General features: G+C 38.8%; 2 protein-coding genes across 3 annotated transcripts; both read left to right on the plus strand.

Annotated features, from left to right (window-relative positions):
* The first annotated feature begins 8,612 nt into the window (after positions 1 to 8,612).
* On the plus strand, positions 8,613 to 10,025 carry LOC117302631. The gene has a single exon (XM_033786612.1). The coding sequence runs from the start codon at positions 8,613 to 8,615 to the stop codon at positions 10,023 to 10,025; it is 1,413 nt and encodes a 470-aa protein (XP_033642503.1).
* A 3,076-nt stretch (positions 10,026 to 13,101) lies between these two features.
* On the plus strand, positions 13,102 to 19,542 carry LOC117302395 (soluble guanylate cyclase gcy-33-like). Of its 2 annotated transcripts, none has more exons than XM_033786328.1 (5): positions 13,102 to 13,181; positions 13,766 to 14,009; positions 16,352 to 16,450; positions 16,709 to 16,800; positions 18,393 to 19,542. In XM_033786328.1, the coding sequence occupies exons 1-5, from the start codon at positions 13,155 to 13,157 to the stop codon at positions 19,167 to 19,169; spliced, it is 1,239 nt and encodes a 412-aa protein (XP_033642219.1). In that variant the 5' UTR covers positions 13,102 to 13,154; the 3' UTR covers positions 19,170 to 19,542. The 2 variants fall into 2 exon arrangements, with proteins under 2 accessions (XP_033642219.1, XP_033642220.1); XM_033786329.1 differs by lacking the exon at positions 13,102 to 13,181 and adding an exon at positions 13,664 to 13,667.
* The last annotated feature ends 2,020 nt before the right edge of the window (positions 19,543 to 21,562 follow it).

A 21,562-nucleotide genomic window follows, 5' to 3' on the forward strand; every position in this document is an offset into this window, starting at 1 on the left:
TATGGAAACCCATCTGTTGCTGAATCTCTTTTGTTTGGAACCGGGAGCTCAAGATGGGAGGGATTTGATGAAACGTGAGTTGATTTCATTGATCTATAAATAAAGGTAGTGGTAACTTATTGTTTGAACACACGCATGTAATATCTGCTGTTGTAATGGTATCTATGGAGACCGATGAAACACACAAAGTAATGTCAATACATTCTCGATGACCATTGAGCCCAATTTATTTTATTTTATAACACCCTTTGCAAGTATTCTGCCTGCTCAGTGGTTTAGAGCGCGTCACATGACATGTCTTAGTTTTGCTAGACGACGGCCGTGTGATAGTGCGTCGGTTTGCCATGCGCTAGTCCAAAGACTAGCACACGGCGTGCAGTACCCAGACGTCCGTTGCGTGTACGAGGATGATAAATTAATAGTCTGTAACCATTTCGGATTGCACGACACTACATGCAGCACAGTAAAAGTGTTTGCAATCTGTATTCTCGTCGTCCGTGGATTTTAGCATTCAGGTCTGTAACTTAATAATAATAGTACAGTATTTAGAAATGATTGGGGTGTTATAAAACAAATATTGACTGCTTTTACTCGTGCAATGGTTAAAAACTATGACTCCCTCAGTGATCCCCGTACCGTTCTATTTTCCCTCGGCTTCGCCTCGGGCAAATAGAACGCTCCGGGGATCACCTCAGGAGTCATAGTTTTAACCATAGCACTCGAAGCAGTCAATATTTGTATACTATGCATAGTTTGGGGATACATCAAGTGAGAATACTGGGCCCAATTTTCGTGCTTAAGCAAATTGTTTGCTTAAGCAGCTCTATGAAATTGGCCCCTGGTTTTAGACACGTGTCCCAGTGCCTTTAAGTTTTGCATATCTGTGACTGGTATCCTGGTTATTGTTGCTTAGCAAAAACTTGAAATTGGCCCGGGACAGTCAGGGTTAAGTCAGTACACCCTCTCTTCAATTTTGAATGGCGAAGAAAGAAAAAACAATCATTATGTAAAAAGACTTCGGCATCTTTAATTTCGGATTTCAAACACCATCAAACATGAAGTTTATATATTTGGACGTGCTGCACTCAAGTTGATGTTGTACAACTGCAACACGCTTAAAACATTCACTTAGATCATTTCTAGTCTGTTGTCATCACAAACGTTCAGTGAGCTTTAAAGATGTATTTTTTCACTTAAATAGTAAAATACTACAGGTCTGAAGCCTTTTATATAGGCACCTGAAGGCACACAAATTTGGGCAACAATGGTGTTTTTTCTTTCATTATTCTCTTGCAAATTCGATGACCAATTGAGCCCAAACTTTCATAGTTTAAATTCTTTGTTGCATATATTTGGATACACTAAAGTGAACATACTGGTCCAGTGTCTTTAAGGCGTCAGTCCAAACTGCCCTTGAGTACACTGTCTTTATCGAGCACTGTTTGTTGCGAGTCAAGCAAAATCGATAATGACAATTTGCCAGCTTGGTGACACCATTTTCACCCATTATGAAAACACAGTTATCTTTTAGTATACACTCTGCGTCAATTTTTTTGTTCTCAAACAATAGACAATATGTAAACAATGTAGCACCTTATGCAAGGATCCTCAAAGCGCTTCAACCCCCCCCCCAAAAAAAAAAAATATATATATATATATATATATCTTCAAATATGACTTATAAGGCCTACTATTGCCGGAGCTTCGAATAAAGATAATTCCATTGTTTTATTATTAGTATTTTTTCATAGAAAAAAAATAAACAACATTTTCACTCCCGAAAAATTAAAACCCGAAAACAGCATATATGTAAAAAAAAAAAATAATAATAATAATACTGAGAAAATAATTTTTTCGAACAATAGAGCCTACATATAAAATAGAACAAAATCAATATGTAAAACAGGGTTTTGCGTTCATGAACAAACTAAAGCAAACCTTGTCCGATTAGCGTAGTCGTCGCAAGATCGATAACAGCCAATTTGATTTATTGTTTAAGAGGCACACTGGCCTTAATTATGCTGTGGGCATACGTTTAGAAGTTGAACCATTAAATTCACATAAATATGCCATGAAATTGTGTTATTTTTGTGCAACTTTAACGGTCTGCAAACCAAACGGATAATATTTTACTCAGTTCTAAAGATGAATCATAGACTCAGAAAATAGTTTCCATAGAAACCCATCCTTTTCCGGGGCTACTCTGTCACTACGAGATGGGAATCTGGTGGCTTATTAAGATTGTCAAATCCATCCACATTCAACAAAGTGACTATGCGGGTACCAACTGCATCTCCTGTTGCAGCATTCACAAAGAGACACCATGGAAAGCCAAAAGTCGTCTGAAGTCGATCTATGGGGAGGTACATGTTTCACATAGTGGTTTCTAATCAACGAGGATACTTCAGATGAAATAATTGTGCAGGATTCCACTACAATTGTATACAACAAAAAGGTCTTCGGTTGAAATTACACACAATTTTGTTTTCGGGTTTAGAATCAAGTATTGATTTATAATCAAGGGTTACACGATTTGGCAGGATGCGCGTACTACCATTCCATCTTTTTATATTAGGTTAGCTTTCAGTTTGAAATTACACAATATTTCGAGGCTATTATTAAATGATCATATCATTCCTTTAAGTTCACCCAAGGCTTTGTTTGTTAGTGTCTGTTCATGAAATAATATGATCAATGTTTTTTTAATGATGGACCTTTAATTGATGTATTCCCGACCCAAATGTAGACCTTTTTAAATCTTTCAGTACCTCAAACCTCAGCCTCACCTTATAACATCAGGGGTCACACAAAGGTAGTCCTAACTTAGGACTAGTCCTAGGCAATGCTAAGAGATAGGACTGGTCCTAAGTTAGGACCAGTAACTCATCCTAACTTAGGACTAGTCCTAGGCAATGCTAAGAGATAGGACTGGTCCTAAGTTAGGACCAGTAACTCATCCTAACTTAGGACTAGTCCTAGGCAATGCTAAGAGATAGGACTGGTCCTAAGTTAGGACCAGTAACTCATCCTAACTTAGGACTGGTCCTATTTCTTAGCATTGCCTACGACTAGTCCTAAGTTAGGACTACCTTTGTGAAATCCACCCCAGTTCCTCTTTAGTTGCAAATAAATGACGTATGACACGAGTGAAATACCTACCACTACACCAATAAGTGACGTTGTTGTGTTTGGTTTTTAGCTACTACTAAAAGATAAAAATCACCTTTGGCTGAAACAAAGAGCTTGTAAGCCCTTACTCCGAAACGTATCTGGCAAGTACGCGTGCTCCGTAGACTCCCGCGTTGCTGGAGAAATGTGACGTCAGTTACAAAGGCTAATTGGCATTATGACGTCACACTATACTCCCCTGGACGCCGTACAGCTAGCTACACGCGCGTTGGGCTACTACGCGACGCGTCATGATAAAACAAACAAACACAGTAGTTCATGTTTCTACACTTTGCAGAGGGAGAGACGGGCCTGTCTCTTAAACGCTTCATAAATAAAGTAAGACTCTTAAAAGATGGTTGGCTGTTCCATTTTGGTCCAGAATCTACGCTGGTAACAATCAAACTCTGAATCACTAGAAGGTTTTCAGTATGCAGCAGTGGATCTGTATCAAGGCGTTGTCGCTGGTGCTCGGCTTGTCAACATGCATTGTCATAGGTACTTATTCCATCTTAACATTTTATGTTTAAACATATCGTAGACATAGTAAGCCATGATAATGTTGTACACAATTAAAGTGATAATCTTAACTTTGAAAACGGTTTCACATTGTAATTTCGTGACGTATGTTTTTCTGTTTTCCCTTTTTTCCGTTAATTTAGGCCCTCCATTTAAGATTAGATTCTGACGAGATCATTTTTAGAAAATGGAAATAAAAACATGTGACTAATCATGTAGGCCCACTATTTTTAAATTTAAGTAACTTGTTATACTTTACATAATACCTTACATAATTGACACAATATCGTTGGATTTTGACTCACAACATCCGGGTTTTCTTTCTCTTTTATTTGGCGGCGATCAAAACTAGCGGACGGGTTTCTGTCAGAGTGGACAATGAGGGCGCCTTGCGACGATCAACATTTCCCCCCTTCCTCAATGACCGATAAGGGCGATGATTCTCGTTATCCATGTACGATGTTTCTGGAAAAGATATATCTTGAAGGTATCTGAGGTTATGTCTTTACTACCCCCACCCCATCCTCCCCACCCTGACCTTTTCCAGATCATCAACTGTTCGGTCAAGGTAAAAACAAACAGCCCATAGCCATTGTTTACAAAAGCAGAATATCTGAATGAACTTTGCAGCTGGAAAAACAAAAACTGATTCATCCGGGACAAAAATCGAAGTCATGATTACGATGTTTTCTTTTAAAATAGCAATCATAAAATACAGGGAAGAGAATGTTTTTGAAAGACAGACAATCTGCCTTATAACCTTCACCTAATTCCAAACCACACAGCATTTTACTTGATTCTGCACTAGTCAACTGATTATGCTTTATATGGTAAATTCACATGTTATTAAGCGTTTCCCTGTAAATGTAACAAATATTGGTTGATTTGCCTTCAAATACTCCATGAAAGAGTATTGACTGGTTTATTGGAGGAGGAACATCATGGGCAGTGGACAATTGTGTGCTCCTTATATACTGTTTTAACCCACCTTTTCTTGACTCATTGCAAAATTGATTGTCATGTACTTTATTTGGGATATTGACCCCATACCTGACGTCATCATTCCAACAAATCTTTTCTCCGACATTTTGGAGATACCTCGTCTGTTGGTGCAGAGTGTGCATTTTAGACAAGATTTGTATGCGCTATGAGACTAGTATCTTTACGCCAAAAAATGGCACCCAATTGTTTTAAAGTGATTATCTCCTCATTTGTATCCCCAATTTCAATATCTGTTTCAGAAAACGAGAGTTTCATGTTTTACTTCTCGAGTGCCGCGAGCAGACATCCAGTATTTTCTACTTTCCTTGCGTGTCTTGCTACAGTCCTGTTGTACCTCGCTCATGTTACCTTCAAATGGGACCACCGTCATTCGGCTGTTTACTTACCCGGTGTTTGGGAGCCGAGGCACGGCCCGGTCAGAGAGCTCAGGGTACGGTGGGTGGACGAACAGCCAGAATTCTCGTTGTTTGAATGGAAGAGATGTAACAGTTGTCATCGTCTGAAACGAGTCGGCTAAAACAACAAATGAAATAAAGTTAAAGATGGCATTTCACATTAATTTTGTATAAACAATTTTCATTGCTTCTCGATTTAAACTTGGTATGTTTATTGCCTAACACACTTGACTCTTTGCAGTTTTATTAAAAACCAAGTCATTAATAACTGATCACAAAGGTAACCTTTGTCAAGTTTATTTGGAGAGTTTTCCTCAAAAAGTAACTGTTTGATTTAAAATCGAGGTGTGATTTATTTTCCTTTTCCTGCTAGGGATAAGAATAACATCATTTATTATGGGATTCATTGACATAAGAGATCAATCGCACGTCAGGTTAAAATAAATCAATAACCTAGCCTACACGGTCCCCCATTAAAGCATAGCTTGAATAAAAAAAATAAAAAAAAAAAAGGATGACTGAGAGTGCTTAAAGGCATGGGCACCTTTGGTAATTGTCAAAGACCTGCATTCTCACTTGGTGTATCCCAACATATTATGCATAAAATAAAATAATAAATCTGTGGAAATTCGGGCTCAATTGGTCATCAAATTTACAAGAGATTGTGTTAGAAAAAAAACACCCTTGTTGCTTATATTTGAGTGAGAAATTACCCTTTCTCAAAAACTACATTACAGAGGGAGCCGTTTCTACAATGTTTTATATTACACCACTCCCCATTACTCGTTACCAAGTAAGGTTTTATGCTAACAATTATTTTGAGCAATTACCAATAGTGTCCAGTGCCTTTACAACTCAAGTTGTTGTCTCTTCACGGAGCAAAGACTATACCGTCGATGGCGATGAAACACCGGGGGGAAAGCTAAGTCTGTTTCCGCTCAGGTGCGTGAGTGCTCACTCCTCGTACTATAATTCATCATCTCACACCATCATCAGTGACCTTGAGAACTTAATGCAAAGCCAACAACCTTCAAATTGAATTAAAACGCCAGGAAGGAAAAACTTGTGATATCTAAGAGTCTTTTGTGATCATCTTGATTTTTTAAAAATTGTTTAGTGGTGGATGAAAGTAACCAATCCATATCTCGATTGACCATTTAAACTGTGCAGCCAGCACTAATTCATTATTCATAATTACTGTTTCTTGATATTAAATGTCAATGCTTAAATAAAACTCTTCATCCGTGTACGTCCATAGCCGTTTCAAATTGTTGTCGTTGTTGTTACTGGTCACTGGAAAAAGGTTTTCACGAATCCATTATCTCAAAGGTTCTTGCTCTTTGCTCAAGGACAACCTCTTTGCTAAACAGGAAGGCCACTGATTGGCTAATGCTTGAGATGGCAGCAACCTCGGGTATCTAACTCGACGGTCAATATTTAATACATTGTCATCGCGCACGTTATTTTCACACTGTTTGATACAATGTAAATAATATGGATATACTATCTTGGACTTTGGGAGAAGATTGTAGTTAAAGACATACAGTAGATACATAAAGACAGCGTCAATCGTTCATTATTACAAATAAATTGCATTTGCATTACGGCATAACGGTACCTCAAAGTGACACGACACGTAAAGAATGTGAAACAAAACTCACAATACGTTGCGATGGCATGACGCGGAGTCACGACACAAAGGCCCACGACAACACGACGTGACACGACACGGTGAGTCATTAATGACAAGCCAGGAGACATGAAACGACACGTCGAGTCACGAGTCACGACAAGCCACAAGACACGAAACACGTCGAGTCACGACACGACAAGTCACGACACAAGACACACGCCAACATAAAATGACGACACTTTTGAAAATGTACTTTTATCACGATTGCAAAATATCCCATTCCGTGTATGACCAAGACCACCATTGATATTAAAAAGCAACTGCTGATCAGTTTATAACATCAAACGTACTTTTAAAATCACATCCCTCAATAGCCAAAGCAACATCGAACTGTGTGAAGATACAAGCAACACTCTAGCGTTAACACCCAGATCACGTGAGGGGTTCTCCATTCCCGCGTTATCCCGTCAGGCATCACTCTAGCCAGAAATATAGAAATAACCATCGCATTTTGAAGTGGTATCGCTTGAATAAACTTACCTACTATTGTATAATTCGGTGATAAGATTGCATCTGCTTCAATGAAACTGATTCTTAGTGTCCATCACAGTGTGGCGAGATTGAACTTGATAGGTGCATAATCGAAACTTCTCACGCACTGATGCTTCTTAGCAAATATTGATTCTTTTCTTGTTTTGTTGTTTTCCGTCTCTCTAACTTTCTTCCTTTTTTCGGAGGGGACTTTATCAATGAATATTTCGATGATTTACGAATGACTGTCGCATGATGGCGCAACTCATTGCGTTGGAAATAGTTGAAGGACATCTTAATGTGTATCTGAGGGAAGACAAAAATAAATAATCCATATAAGTGGTTGGTTTCCATCATGCTGGTTGTGAGTGAGACTACTTCGAGATAAGAGCATATTTGGATTTTCTGATTTGGCGGCGATTTGAGGAGCAAAAGAAATAACTAATATGAAATTTTGCAACAACAATTACTTAACCCTGCAACAAATTATAATTGATTACCTGTTTGGCTGCAACGCCCCTGGGGTACGTTGTGTTGCTGACAAGCTTTTCCCATTGATATGATTAGAGGTTTATTTGACATGTGTTCGTGTGTTGCCTACAATGTCCATGCATTGCCTCGGCTAATTAAAGCTTAAATTGAGTTTTCACATCACTTTTGTTTTCCTGAAGACCAACATAACATAGCGGTCGAAACGTCAAGTAATTGAACGATTAGTTCTTGTGCATTCCATGATTATTTATAAATAATGTCACTTGAAAATCGTGTTCTGATCCATGAGTTTTCACGTCACAATTGTTTTCCTGAAGATCATCCGAACATAGCGGTCGAAACTTCAAGTTATTAAACGATTAGTTCTTGTAAGACTCCAGGATTATTAATAAATAATGTCACTTAAAAATCGTGTTCTGATCCATCAGGGATTAAATTAACGTCACCTACGTAAACACACATGTATTGTTTTCGATTCGAAAGTCACTCCCAGCAAAAGGTCCTATCACTGATATCCCTAACCATTGAACGGTGAAATCTGGACACGCTACAAATGTTACATTAAAAACACGTCACTGTTTGTTGAGCTGAGAGGATTCGATTGTCAACTAAACAGTACCCAGCTTGATGCTGTATCAACCAACATGGAGATACATGTTGAAGTGGTGCGTGTGGAGATATCAAAATAATGTATAATAATCTGATAGGCTTGTACAGTGCGCATGAAGATATCAAAATGTTGAAGGGTAGAAATAGCCATGACGGGTTATATTGACTATTCTGGTCATACGTTTATATCATTTTCTTCGCCGTCCATGGGTTAAGAAAAAAAATTCCCGCATATACAAGGACAAGTTGAACGACTAGCCCAGATGGAATCTGCGCGGGAGATAATGTGCTGCACCTGCCTGATAAAAACCAAAAGTTACGGCCGACGAAACAGCGTGGCCCCGCTGGGTTCGGACACCGAGTTGGGGAACGTTGTCTGCAGGACAGACCTGTCTTCGGAGAGGGGCAAACAGCTCCAGATTGCCCGCCTTAGTGTGGTCTGCGCTCTGGCTTCACTCGCTCTTATTTTCTCGTCTCTGGTCGATATTCAACACTTCACTAATCTTGAGTTTGCTCTCCGTAAAGCACGTACTCTATTCACGAACCTCACGGGGGATGAAACGCTCTTGCACTCTTTGCAAGTTGAAAGTGCCATGTCTGGATTCTGGCACAGGTGGAATAGTAACTGTAGGACTAATATGTCTTCAAACCTAACTGAAATTTTAACTTTTGAAGCTGGTCTTCGTCAAAGCTATACAAACACTGACCTTGCTTGGAGTACATGTACCTTAACCTATTGTGCCTCTTTAGATTCCATTGAAACCATTGGGTCGACCATCAATGACATTTTGCAGACGATAAAAGTGCACCGTTCCCGCCCAAACCAAATCTCTTCCGTCTCAGGGGTTGGTTTTTACTACAACCTTACCGGTTCGTTAGTAACGGCTGTTTCGAAACTTATAAGTAAATCTGAAGTTGAGAATTCTGGAGTTTTTATTGCAAGTTACGATTCGCTGATGTTAGCGAAGGATTATTATAGCAGGGACATGTATGGTGGGGCAAGTTTCTACGCAGGAACATCAACTCTGGGATTTGAGTCAACTCTTTCTGTTGGAGATGCTTTCTTTGCTCATGCAGTTAACATTGATGAGGATATTTTGAACGTCTTTAAAGATGAGTTTAATGGAAATACTACCCGGGAAATTCTTGAAGAGATGTCTAAGATAAGACAAACGACTGTAGAGAGGACGGGCAAGTGTGATTTTGCAGAAGCCTTAAGGTGGTTGGACACCTCGGCGGAGTTTCTTGTAATCTTGCTTGAGATCCAGCGCAACCGGAGAGCGCGACTCATCGAACATATCACCCTTGAAATCGAGTCCACGACCCGTCTGCTTGCCTTGGAGTTCGCGGTCACGATCCTCGTGGTCATCTCGTTCCCTTTGCTTCTTCATTCAGCGTGTAGCATGACCGGGTGGATTCAAGACTATATCAAGAGGCTACAGGGGAAGACGTTAGAGCTACAGAGAGAGAAGATGATCGTGGAGGGGCTGCTGTTTCAAATGTTACCCCCGACCGTAGCCAATCAATTACGGAGGAGCAAATCGGTGCCCGCTGAGAGCTTTGACAGCGTCACAATATTCTTCTCTGACATTGTCGGGTTCACATCCATCTCTGCTCAGATAACACCTATGCAGGTACGGTACCCCACCCCAACCCGCACACATTCAAGTGTTTAATAATAGCCCCTAGGCGTGCACGCTCCTTTGCTCCACGCTTGGTCCTGGCAAACAAGGACCTAATTGTTTTCCTTGGAATAGCAATCGTGGACCTATTGTCTTTAATGTTATAAGTACTCGGTCTTAATATCGCTACAATTTCACTCAAATAAAGCTTTATGGAACACATACTCTGTGAACATTTCGTTGTTCCCTCAAGCTTTATGGAACACATACTCTGTGAACATTTCGTTGTTCCCTCTTGGGTGTGCACTGCCGACTAGCGGCACTCACAAAACAGGAAGTCGCGGGAAGTACTTGGAATTCCAATTGTGCCCGTTTCCTTTAATTTATAATGATTTGGGTTTTAACACGTCAAAGATTAATGTGAATGAAAGTACACTTCTTGCCACCTGATTTAAAACCCTCAATTGAAGCACCTGTTTAGTCCTAACAGCGGCACTCGTTTTATAGTTTGAATGAGTGTATTTAATGATATTCATGTTCATGTCTCGTGGTCCAACTCATTCAGCGGGGCTCGAAAGGCAAAATTGTTCCCGAACATGGGGCACCACCCCTTGAATCTAGGACAGTAACGTGCAAATATGAAATATACATCAGATAAACTTTTAAGCTTTTAAAAGCCGACTATAAAAGCTCACGGCCCTCACATGTAGGTTACGGTTAATCAAATTTAGCCTAAATGAACCACATTATTCGAGGCTAAACCAGTAAAAGCGAGTCGTCGCCCCATTTCCATATTTCACTTAAACTTCTCGAGACATGTTTTAAAGCCTTTTTTAAATACGCTTGATGGAACCTGAAGGATATAATCACCTTTTCATCTGGCTAAGCCTGTGCCAGATGCAATTGTGTCCGCCATGCAATACTGTCCGCTCCGGACACCTTTGCATGTGCAATCGTGTCCGAGGCTATGCAAAAACCGTCCGGTGGACATGTGCATGACTGTACATGTATGTGCGCGCGTAAGCGACCGTGCATGCACTGAACCTACGTATATGCAGCATGAATATTTACCTTCTTTATGATCGCAACGAATACCCAACGGCCGAACATTTCCCAGCATGTCACTCATGACATGCACTTAGCTTGTAAACAAAATGGCGAACGTGTTCTGTCATCGACTAGGGGCGTGTTATACTGCAAGGACGGTTTTGCACGGGGCGGACACAACTGCATATGCAAATGTGTCCGGGCGGACATAATTGCATTATGCAGCAGCGTCCGGGCGCACACGATTGCATATGCAAAACCGTCCGGCGAACATTATTGCATATGCAATAATGTCCTCCGGATAGTATTGCATAGAGGACATAAGTGCATGCGACACCGGATTCTTAGAGCGTGTAGCTATAGAGGGAGAACTAGAGCGACTATCGACGCAAGAAAACAAACAAGAATTCGACATTCTTGGAGCTCATATGATTACATTAAGAAGTAAAAAGCGTAGGCGACAAGAGATGGCTATAAAATCAATTTTTTTAAAAATGCGAAGATTACCCCCAACCCGATGTTGTATTGTATCGTTCAAAATACACCAAGCCACAAATTATGCTATTTGTTTTACACTATGTGCCAACCGAATAAAACTCTAACCCCAAACGAACTTCATGACAAAATTGGTTAAAATTAATTTGCCGTTCCGTGAACGGTTATTTTTGACATTTTAATTTAATCGCACTCCGAGAAACCCTGAATGAATATTTCCCCATCATCCTTTTAAATACATTCTACACAAACAATTCAATGACCTTTGCCTGATACTATCTCTTATTGCTACTTGATGATGTTAACAAAATGTGACATTGGGGGACAACAGTTTCAATTTATAGACAATTTGATAATGCCGTATGGTGCCAAACTCTCTTGTTCTATACACCAATTCAACTTGATTAAAGCAAAGCATTGCTGAAAAGGAGAAGACAGTATGTTCTCTTTATACCAAGACGAGAGGAAAACACAGTATGAGTCAGGGAACTAAACAGACATGACAGTAGGATTTTAAAATATACAAATTGGTTATTAAAAAGGCTTGCGGTAGCACCGTTGGACTTAAAATCTTGCACGTGCAATACTGTCTGTGCAGCAGCACCGAACATGAATATGAAGTGCATTTTAAATTTCCATCTTCATCTTGGTTTATTTTTTTATATATTTTGTTCTTACTAAAAAGGGGCAACAACAAAGTGGATTAATTTGTGTGAAAGTTGCTTCAAAGGGCTGTTCGTTCATAATTGTTTCATTTCTCCTTTCCGTATAATAGTATTCCTTTCTCAAGGGTCACTTCAAACACCTCGAAAAACAAATATTGCTCGCCCTTGGAAGTAATTATCCCAAGTTATATACAGTATACTTTATATCTCTTCCGAGATGAACGATTCTAAAAATTTAATTTAAATTGAGAAATTTGGAAGGAGCAGATGTGATACAGTAGAACGGGTATAATTATTAGATTTGTTGGTAAGATATTAAAGAAGTGTGAGAAGAATATTTTGTTGGTGCGTCTCGTCGTTCTGTTCTAATCTCATTAAGCAATCGTGTGACATTTTGTAATTATCTCAAACCATTTATATAACCATTTATATTTATTAATTTATTTTATATGCTCTTTTGTTTCAATTTGTTTTGTATTTTTCGTAATTTTCTGTATTTTTGTTTCATATCTTATTTACTTGTTATTATTATTGTATCCGGTGGCTGTTTGTTGGGGATGTCTATTTTTTTGGTATTGTTTGTGTTATTTGTTCTTGATTGACTCAGATTTGGTTTTCTGTGGAGCTTTTTCTGTTTCAATCAAAGCATGTATGAAATACACAGTGCGTTTTTCCCCAATAAAGCAAACATAAATATCTGCAAAATTATTTGAATTGTCCATCTTCTGCGACTGCTTTCCTTTTTCTCTGCCTCGTCCTTAACTATTCATGTCTCTTCCTGCCTGACCTCAATCTGTCACGAGAATTCCAGATTACGTGTAGATTGTGTTCTGTAGTCACTTAAAAAGACTCTGCCACGGTCATGACTGTCGGCAAATGTATCTGAATGCTTTGAGGCTGCCCCCCCCCCCCTCCCAGCCTGAGGGACCTTGACTTATCTTCAAGACATCAATGCATGTTCTTGGCGTTTTAGTTGATGTTTGAAAGGATCAATGGAATCACTGTGAGTAATGTCCATACACTGACATTTGCTCATTTACCGTCACAAATTACAGTTTAAATTAGATTTTTTCAAAGTATAAAGACAGTTGTTATGTTAAATGTTTGGGGAAATGTTTTTGTATTGCAACCTCATTCATCTGTGTGTGGGTGTTCCTTGTCACCAAATATCAAGTATGCACTGGTCGACTTATTTGTTGTAACAATAGACTGATGTATACAATGGCCGCAATGTTTCCATGCCAACTTCACAGACCCAGCTACCATTGCTCTCATTTCGGTACCTTCTTGAGACCACGGGAAAATAAAGGGGGGGGGCTGCATACGGGAATTCTAAAGACCGGGCGCTCGACAAGGAATGTTGCGTACACAGTCCATGGGGAAATCTTTAGTATAATGGATAAAAGAAAGAACAAAGATGTCTCCTCATGAATGCAAAGCGAGAGTGTGCACTTGCTGCTGTGAGATCTTTGCTTGCGACTTCAAGCAAGTCGTTGTACCAGACAATTTTCAAACTGAACTCATAAAGTGTTTCTTAAAATACTATACAAAATAGTACTGATGTTTTGTATCTTTTATTTCCCATAGGTGGTAGACATGTTGAATCGTTTATACATGTGTTTCGATGGCCGTATCGACATCTACGATGTATATAAAGTGGAGACGATTGGAGATGCCTACATGGTGGTCAGTGGTTGCCCTCATCTCAACGGGGATAAACATACCGGGGAGATCGCAACGATGGCCCTAGACCTTCGTAGTGCCATCAAGCAGGTCCAGTTGCCCCATGACCCGGAGAGAAAGCTAGAACTCCGAATCGGTATTCACACTGGTAAGGATTTCCATTTTTAACGAAAATTCTCAAATTCTGAAAAGGAAAGTCATTATTAAAAGGACCCAATGGAACTAAGGTTTTGGGGGCTATATCCTTAGATGATTTTGTCAGTTTTTCTTTCTTCTGTAAGAGTTCTATTTTGGTTTATTTTATTTCATTGTTTAACCTCTCGATGCTGTGTATGTATTTGTATGTATTCGACCTTCTTGCTGTATTTTTACTCAAATAAATTCAACCAATTGATCAATTTTTACTACTCTTACAACTTTGGACATTCTTTTATTTATGTTATTATTTTTCTTGTACTGCGTTTGTAATTGGTTTTGCCTCTTGGTTTATAAGAAATAATTATTATCCTGCAGTGTACACCTGTTTGGCTGCAATGCCCCCCTTTGGTTCGAGTCGTTGTCAGAATATGCTGGCAAGCTTTCCCCCTAGATTGAGGGGGGGGGGGGGGTATTTTGTATTTCTCATAGGTTGTTTTATCCAGTGAGTTGTGAACGTGTTCAGTTATAGCCTGGGTTATAATTTTCCTCAGTAATTAAGTTTGACAATTTATTTGATCTATCGTTGACATACAAATTCTGTACACAAAGAATATACTGCCAGAGTTTTGTCTTGCCCCCATCAAACCAAATCACTTACCCCTGTTGATTGACACCCCTCTATGACATGTGGTATGGTCCAACTTAGGCTGTCATGGCCTTATATGAGACGACTGGTGTGTACGATGTGATTAAAGCAATGGAAATATTTAAATAATGTCAGCATGACAGGTAGTCACTACAGTGTTTTAAATATCTATACATAACATTTTGTATAAGTATGTGTATTTATTCTGTTATTTAGGTTAAACAGTAATATAAACTTTATAATTATTTCTGTTGTAATTGTAATTTGTTGTTTTGTAAAGCGCATAGAAATGTTAATTCATATTTTGCGCTATATAAATGTAATTTATTATTATCATTATTATTAAAATAAAAATTATTCCCGAATGATAACAAATCCGGTTTTCCGGAAACACTCACAGCAGGAAAGACACAACAAGATAATGCATTTACCGGATTCTCCAGGAACACCATTAAACAATTCCTAACTGGTTGAACAAAATGTATTTTTTATTTTTATTTTTGTATTTTTTATAAATTGCTCCCAAAAGAAGAGGAACAAATATCGATCACTAAAACCCCAAATCCAGTTTTAATCCAATCAACGTCCTTAGCATTAACCCGTTGAAAAACATCCTTATTAAATACAGTAACCCCAAAAGTTCACATTCAAGAGATTATTGAATCAAGTTAAAAGATGGCAATGTGTAGGGTTTCCGGAGTAAAGGGTTGGCCTTTACTAAAATTAAATTTATGGGTTTTATGAAGAGTAGGAATTCCTGCTGCGGAAACAAGGGGCTATTATACCTCGTAGTTTGTTTCTTACGCTGATTGAATTATTTGTGTGGATCCGTGCGTAACATAAAAGATGCATTATATTGGCACCGACGGAAATGTGTGTAATAAACATGTACCGGTATAGTTGAATTTGTTTTATGAAATTGCTTTTCAACCCATTTATGATAAATTTAAAAAAAAATACTAAATTAATAATGACAAACTTTATATTTTTTTATAATTTTTAACAATGTTGTTTTGTTTACCCTAGTATTTGTTTAGCTTACTCGCAAAATGTGACGCACATAATATTTCAGGATTTTCTCTGAACCTCCTTGAGAATTCAGATTTTCCTTTAAAGCAGTGAAATAGTCATCAATGTGATAAATAAATAGTCCACAATGTGTCTTAAAGGCAGTGGACACTATTGGTAATTACTCAAAATAATTATTAACATAAAACCTTTCTTTGTGACGAGTAATGGGGAGAGGTTCATGGATAACATTGTGAGAAACGGCTCCCTCTGAAGTGCCATAGTTTTTGAGAAAGAAGTAATTTTCCACGAATTTTATTTCGAGACCTCAGATTTAGAACTTGAGGTCTCGAAATCAACCATCTAAACGCACACAAGTGTGACAAGGGTGTTTTTTTCTTTCATTATTATCTCGCAAGTTCGATGGCCGATTGAGCTGAAATTTTCACAGGTTTATTATTTTATGCATATGTTGAGATACACTAACTGTGAAGGCTAGTCTTTGACAATTACCAACAGTGTCCACTGTCTTTAAAGTGTGGTTTTGTTGTTCTTATGATACACAGAGTCTGTAAATCACCTGATTTGTAACATCTAAAAGGTTCTGATGGCTCTAGAATATGAGAGAACCCAAGCCCAAAAGCCCTTTTCAGGAATTTTCATAAATAATCTTCCAATTTCCTCTTTGTATGTTTTAGGGCCGTGTGTTGCGGGTGTCGTTGGTTCAAAGATGCCTCGATATTGTCTTTTCGGTGACACCGTAAATACAGCTTCAAGAATGGAGTCAAACAGTCTACGTAAGTTCATTTATTTTCTTGGAAATAAAAATATATGTTTTTCTATAAACATAATGTTCGTATTTGGTATTTTTATTTTCGTTTGTTATCTCACGTACACGCCATTTTCAGTCTGTACTATGTTTTTATTTGATATTTTTGAATGTTCGTTTGTTCTATTTTTCACGTACGCCATATATTTCGATGTGTATTACTCTACTTGTTACTATGGTGATAATGTGATCTGATGTAGATTAGTTTGAAACATTTTGTTTTCAGCAAATAAGATCCACGCCAGTGACGTCACATACATGGCCCTGTCCAAAGACAGTTCGTACGAGATGGAAAAGCGAGGAGAAATTAACATCAAGGTGAGACTGTTTGATAGATCTGTCTTTGGGTGAAAATAAATCACCGTTTTAGGATTCAAACTTTCTTAATGGTCAAGTGAATGCTGCAGAAATCAGTATCTGAAATGCGCTTAGGTTTCGGAGTTGTTTATAAAAATGCCACAGTGTGATTTTGTCACACAGTTAATCCACACTGATTACATGAATTTATTTAATGGTGAGTTGTGTTATGTGTATTGCATCCGATAACAGCTTTCTCATGAAGACATTCAGAGCATACTGATCGAAACGTTGTTTCACACCACGTTGAAGAACCGACACAATTACTCATAGAGATATATGTTCATGTACATGGTCTAAAGCGCCAACCTTAGTCGACTATCAATGATCACAGAAACAAAGAGACTCCTCGACAGGTCCGACCTGGGCTCAATCTCATGGCTCTGCTTACCGCCGAATTCTGCGCTTAGCGATTCCCCGCTTTACGTGTTTCTCCGCTAGTCTTGTAAGCGTAAAATGCCTAGTAGCGTGAAGTACGCACGCGCAGAAGCCCAAATTCGCCACTAACCCGTGAATTACGCTTGCAGTAAGCACATAATTCCCTGCTTCCGTACGCGCCGATTCTGTGCTTACGGTAAATAGAGCCATGAAATTGGGCCCATGCTTAGCAAAACTAATAAGCAAAAAAGGGAACCCAGTCAGAGATGGCATGTGTGAGATGTTTTTTTGAATGATAAACTTGTTTTTGCTTGTTAGCAAAATGTTTCATGCTAAGCTACGTGATTAATAAGCAGTTCATTAAAATGTGGCTTTTAGCATTACTAAAGTTTTTAAATTTTGCTTGAAATGTTAATAGGCTTTTTCTCAGCGAGAGATTGTCCGGGTCTATACTTCCCTCATGAGATTATAGGGTGCCATCATTAACGACTCTTGTTTCTAATTACCAATGATTATTGGAACAACTTGAAGCACCCTTGAGTCGGAGGCTAGTCTCGTTGCAGCTATACTTAGAGCTACGCTGAGACGTTTGGACAATTATTCTCCACCCTCAGGTGCAGAAATGTCATCAGAGATGGAATGATTAATTCCTTCTCGAGGACACACGGGAAAATGTCTAATAAGAAAAGTCAACCTTGGTATCTGAATGACGAGCTAATACCTTTTAGAGTCAGTCAGTGCTATAACCAAATAAATTGCTAATAATTTATTTCATTAAAATGAAAAGAGAGCACAAATTTCAAGTAAATTCCAGTCATATTGATTGAACTGAATTCCATTTCAATACATACATACCTACATTACAATAGAGCATTTGTAAAGCGCCTTTTTAACCAGATCAAAGCGCTGAAAAAGCAAACTAATGTAACTTTACTATACAACATTATTATACATCTGACACAAATAAAACAATTAAGAGATTTTTTTCAAAAATGAATCAGTCATGATGGCATCAATTAATTCATTGGTTTCGTTTGATTTGATTTGATTTGATTTGATTTGATTTGATTTGATTTGATTTTGATTTGATTTGAACGGTACAGTATAAGTGAGTTTAATGCTTGACATCGATTTGAAAATATATGCAAATTGTTTCAATATGTTGTTTTTTCCAGGGAAAGGGTATGATGAATACTTACTGGTTGGTCAGCCGTAAAGGATACGGCGAGCAAAATGAAAGCATGGTGTGCCATATTGACTTCGCTAAGATCAGGGCCCAAAAGAAGGCTGCACGGGAGGCCAAAAAGAAAGCAGAAGAAGAAAAAGCCAAGAAGAAAGCAGAAGAAGAGGAGGCGAGAATTAAAGAAGAGGAAGCTGAGGCCAAAAAAGACGAGGACGAAGCAGGATCTACACAAAAAGCAGAGCAAAATGAGGCCAAGAAAGACGAGGACGAAGCAGGGTCCACACAAAAAGAAGAACTAGCTGAAGCTAAGAAAGATGAAGAAGCAGAACTCACAATTAAAGAAGTGGTGGCTGTGGCTAAGAAAGACGAAGCAGAGTCCAGAAACAAAGAAGAGGGAGCTGAGACTACGCTAGATGAAGAAAAACACAAGTCAACCATTAAAATTCCACAAGACGAGTCCACAAACAACAAAGGAGAGACGACACTTGAAGGCGCTAGTAACATTTCTCCCTGGACTGAGGCTACAAAAGAAGAAAAAAAATCAGAGTCCATAAATATAGAAAAGGCAGCTGAAGCTACGCTTGATGAAGAAACACACAGGTCAGCCACTAAAAATATACCACAAGAGGAGCCTAAAAACATTAAAGGAGAGTCGACACTTGAGGGCGCTAGCATTTCTCCTGTACTTGTTTTCAAACCGGCAGCAACGGGCGCGAGTGACCACGTGGAGTCAAAGGCAGCTGATAAAGATAATTCAAATAATAAGTGAAGAAGTATTAGATACAGATAATGGTGAAGTACATGATGATTTCAAATGAGTTGGAGACAGGTCAAGAGTAGTTTTTGAATATTAAGGAGGATGGATAAACACAATATTTTTATCAAAATTCAGAAACCTCTGATTGTTATTACGCACGCCCAACCCTTACCAGCATACAACATTTTCATACATTTGTGATGAATAAATTGTGCAAGTTTCTCGCGCGTATTGTAAATGCGAAACAAAAGTCGAATGAAGATTTGTTTGTTTGTTTGTTTGATCTTTTAAAAGTATATTTTACACAATTTTCTGAAAAATTTAAAAACCAGTCTGTTAATATAAAGAATAATGTTTATGTGCGACAAATAAAGTTTTTTTAACACATTACTACCTCCGAAACAAAATCATATAAATCTTCGTTGATTGTAAAGTTACTTTATTACGGCCTAATTATATTTCATTGGCTATACTGTCCCAACTTATAACACATTATTTTGCAGCCATAAACTACGTATAAACAAGTTTCAATAAACCGAATCTTATACACATAACATTCAATTCTTAGGATCACAACTTGGTTTCGGAAGGTCAAATACGCGCGAGACTTGCACAAGTCTAGTATCATAGTTAAACACGACTCTCCCCACATATCCGGGATCCACCTTAAAAAAATGTGCATTTCATCCAAAACACTGTGCCAAACCTTTTAAAGGTTGGCTTAATTATCAAAATAGCAAGTCATCGGAGTTGTGTTTTTGTTACCTTGCATTCGAAAGAGAATACGATTCGGTGAAAGCAAACAAAGTGTCGAAAATGAAAGAAACATAAATACCGAGTCATATCAAGAATATCAGTTACTGTAGTTTTTATTTCTATCACGAAGCCTCTTCTTGAAAAAGGGTGGTTCAATATCAAATAAATTTTTACTTTGCATGCAATACATCAACGTACTATACCTCGTTCTTTTGTTTCTAACATTAGCAGCTGGGTCCATTCTCATGGCACTATACTCAGTGTAGTTTTATTACACTCTAGAAGACTCACACGTCAGAGTGAACCGGATGGCAGGTCAGAGTTGACCCGGATGCCAGGTCACAACTGACCCGTATTCCGGGTGCCAAGGGCCTAACCCATTTTCTAGGGCTAGTTCGACCAATATCTGGGTCATTTTGACACAGATTCCGGATCATCTCGACCCTGCAATGGGTCAGGCCTCAATGGACTCGGAATTTGGGTCAACTCTGAACCGGAAATATTTTCAGAGTGTCTGATGAATTCTTTACTTACCCATAGCTCATTATCTCACTGTATACTGTCAGACTCCCTGTATACACAATGCTATTTGTAGTGTTAAGTCTCAATTTAAAACAATGGACCAGACTTTTTTTAGGGTGCTGTTTCTCTTGGGCCAAGTATTAACATTCCTTCTTCTCTACCGAAAAGCTACATTGCATACCAACAAATCAAAGAATCAAATTAATAACCAAATGTATTGTAAGCTTGCTTGTTTTATAGTGTAGCTGCTGTTCTTCGTTTTTGTTTCGTAAAAGTATAATTTTGTAACTGCTGCTATGTCCACGCGATCTCAGTTAGACCAATCTTGATTAGTGTTAGTGTGATGGCGAGTGGTGCATTGTTACGATTCGGGTTCGATGGTGTGTGCGACACCTAAACGTAGCCCGAGCCCTAAATGTAGCCTGACCTAAATGGTGAGACAAGTTTGTCGACGTTTCGGTCAGAATGCGCTGATTATCTTCAGGATATTCCAGATCTCTATGAAAGTCCCCAAAGGCAACCATGAAGTTGTGATGACACTAAATGTTTTTAATTAACTCTACGAAAACTGAAAGTGCCTGTTCATGTTTGGAAGATAGTGCTTTTGCTAAATGCCTTCTAAATTGCATAAGAGTGGGTGACTTTTGGGCCAATTACGGTGGCGTACTGTGACATCTCGATGCTTTCAAGAGATTTGTTCGGTTTGGCATACAGTGCGTGGATCGACTCCTTGTGAGCGTGCGTGTCCTTGGACTGTTCGGCCGTCCTCCGTGGCTCAGTCACGGCGTGGCTGGTTGCCCTTGGTGGGGGAACTGCGGGTGGCTTGGGGTTGCAGCGTGGATCTCCAACAGTCATGTACTCTGATATTGTAATGCTTCTCTGTGGTCTTGATGTCAAGCGTGTTGAGTTCCCACTCTCCCGTCTGGTAGAGTCTTGGTCCTTGATGGGAATGGCGCCAGACTGACGTCTGTGTTTGGCGATTTTGTACAGACACAAGACAGAGACCACAATCATGATTAAGACGACCAGAATGACCCCTATGTAGAGATGAAAACTAGTGAAAGTTCCAGGAGTGTCTTCTTGTTTACAGTTGGTGATATTGAGAGCTTCGCTTGTCGCATTCAGAC

Source organism: Asterias rubens, chromosome 18 (genome assembly GCF_902459465.1).
Source record: "Asterias rubens chromosome 18, eAstRub1.3, whole genome shotgun sequence".
NCBI classification, from domain to species: domain Eukaryota; kingdom Metazoa; phylum Echinodermata; class Asteroidea; order Forcipulatida; family Asteriidae; genus Asterias; species Asterias rubens.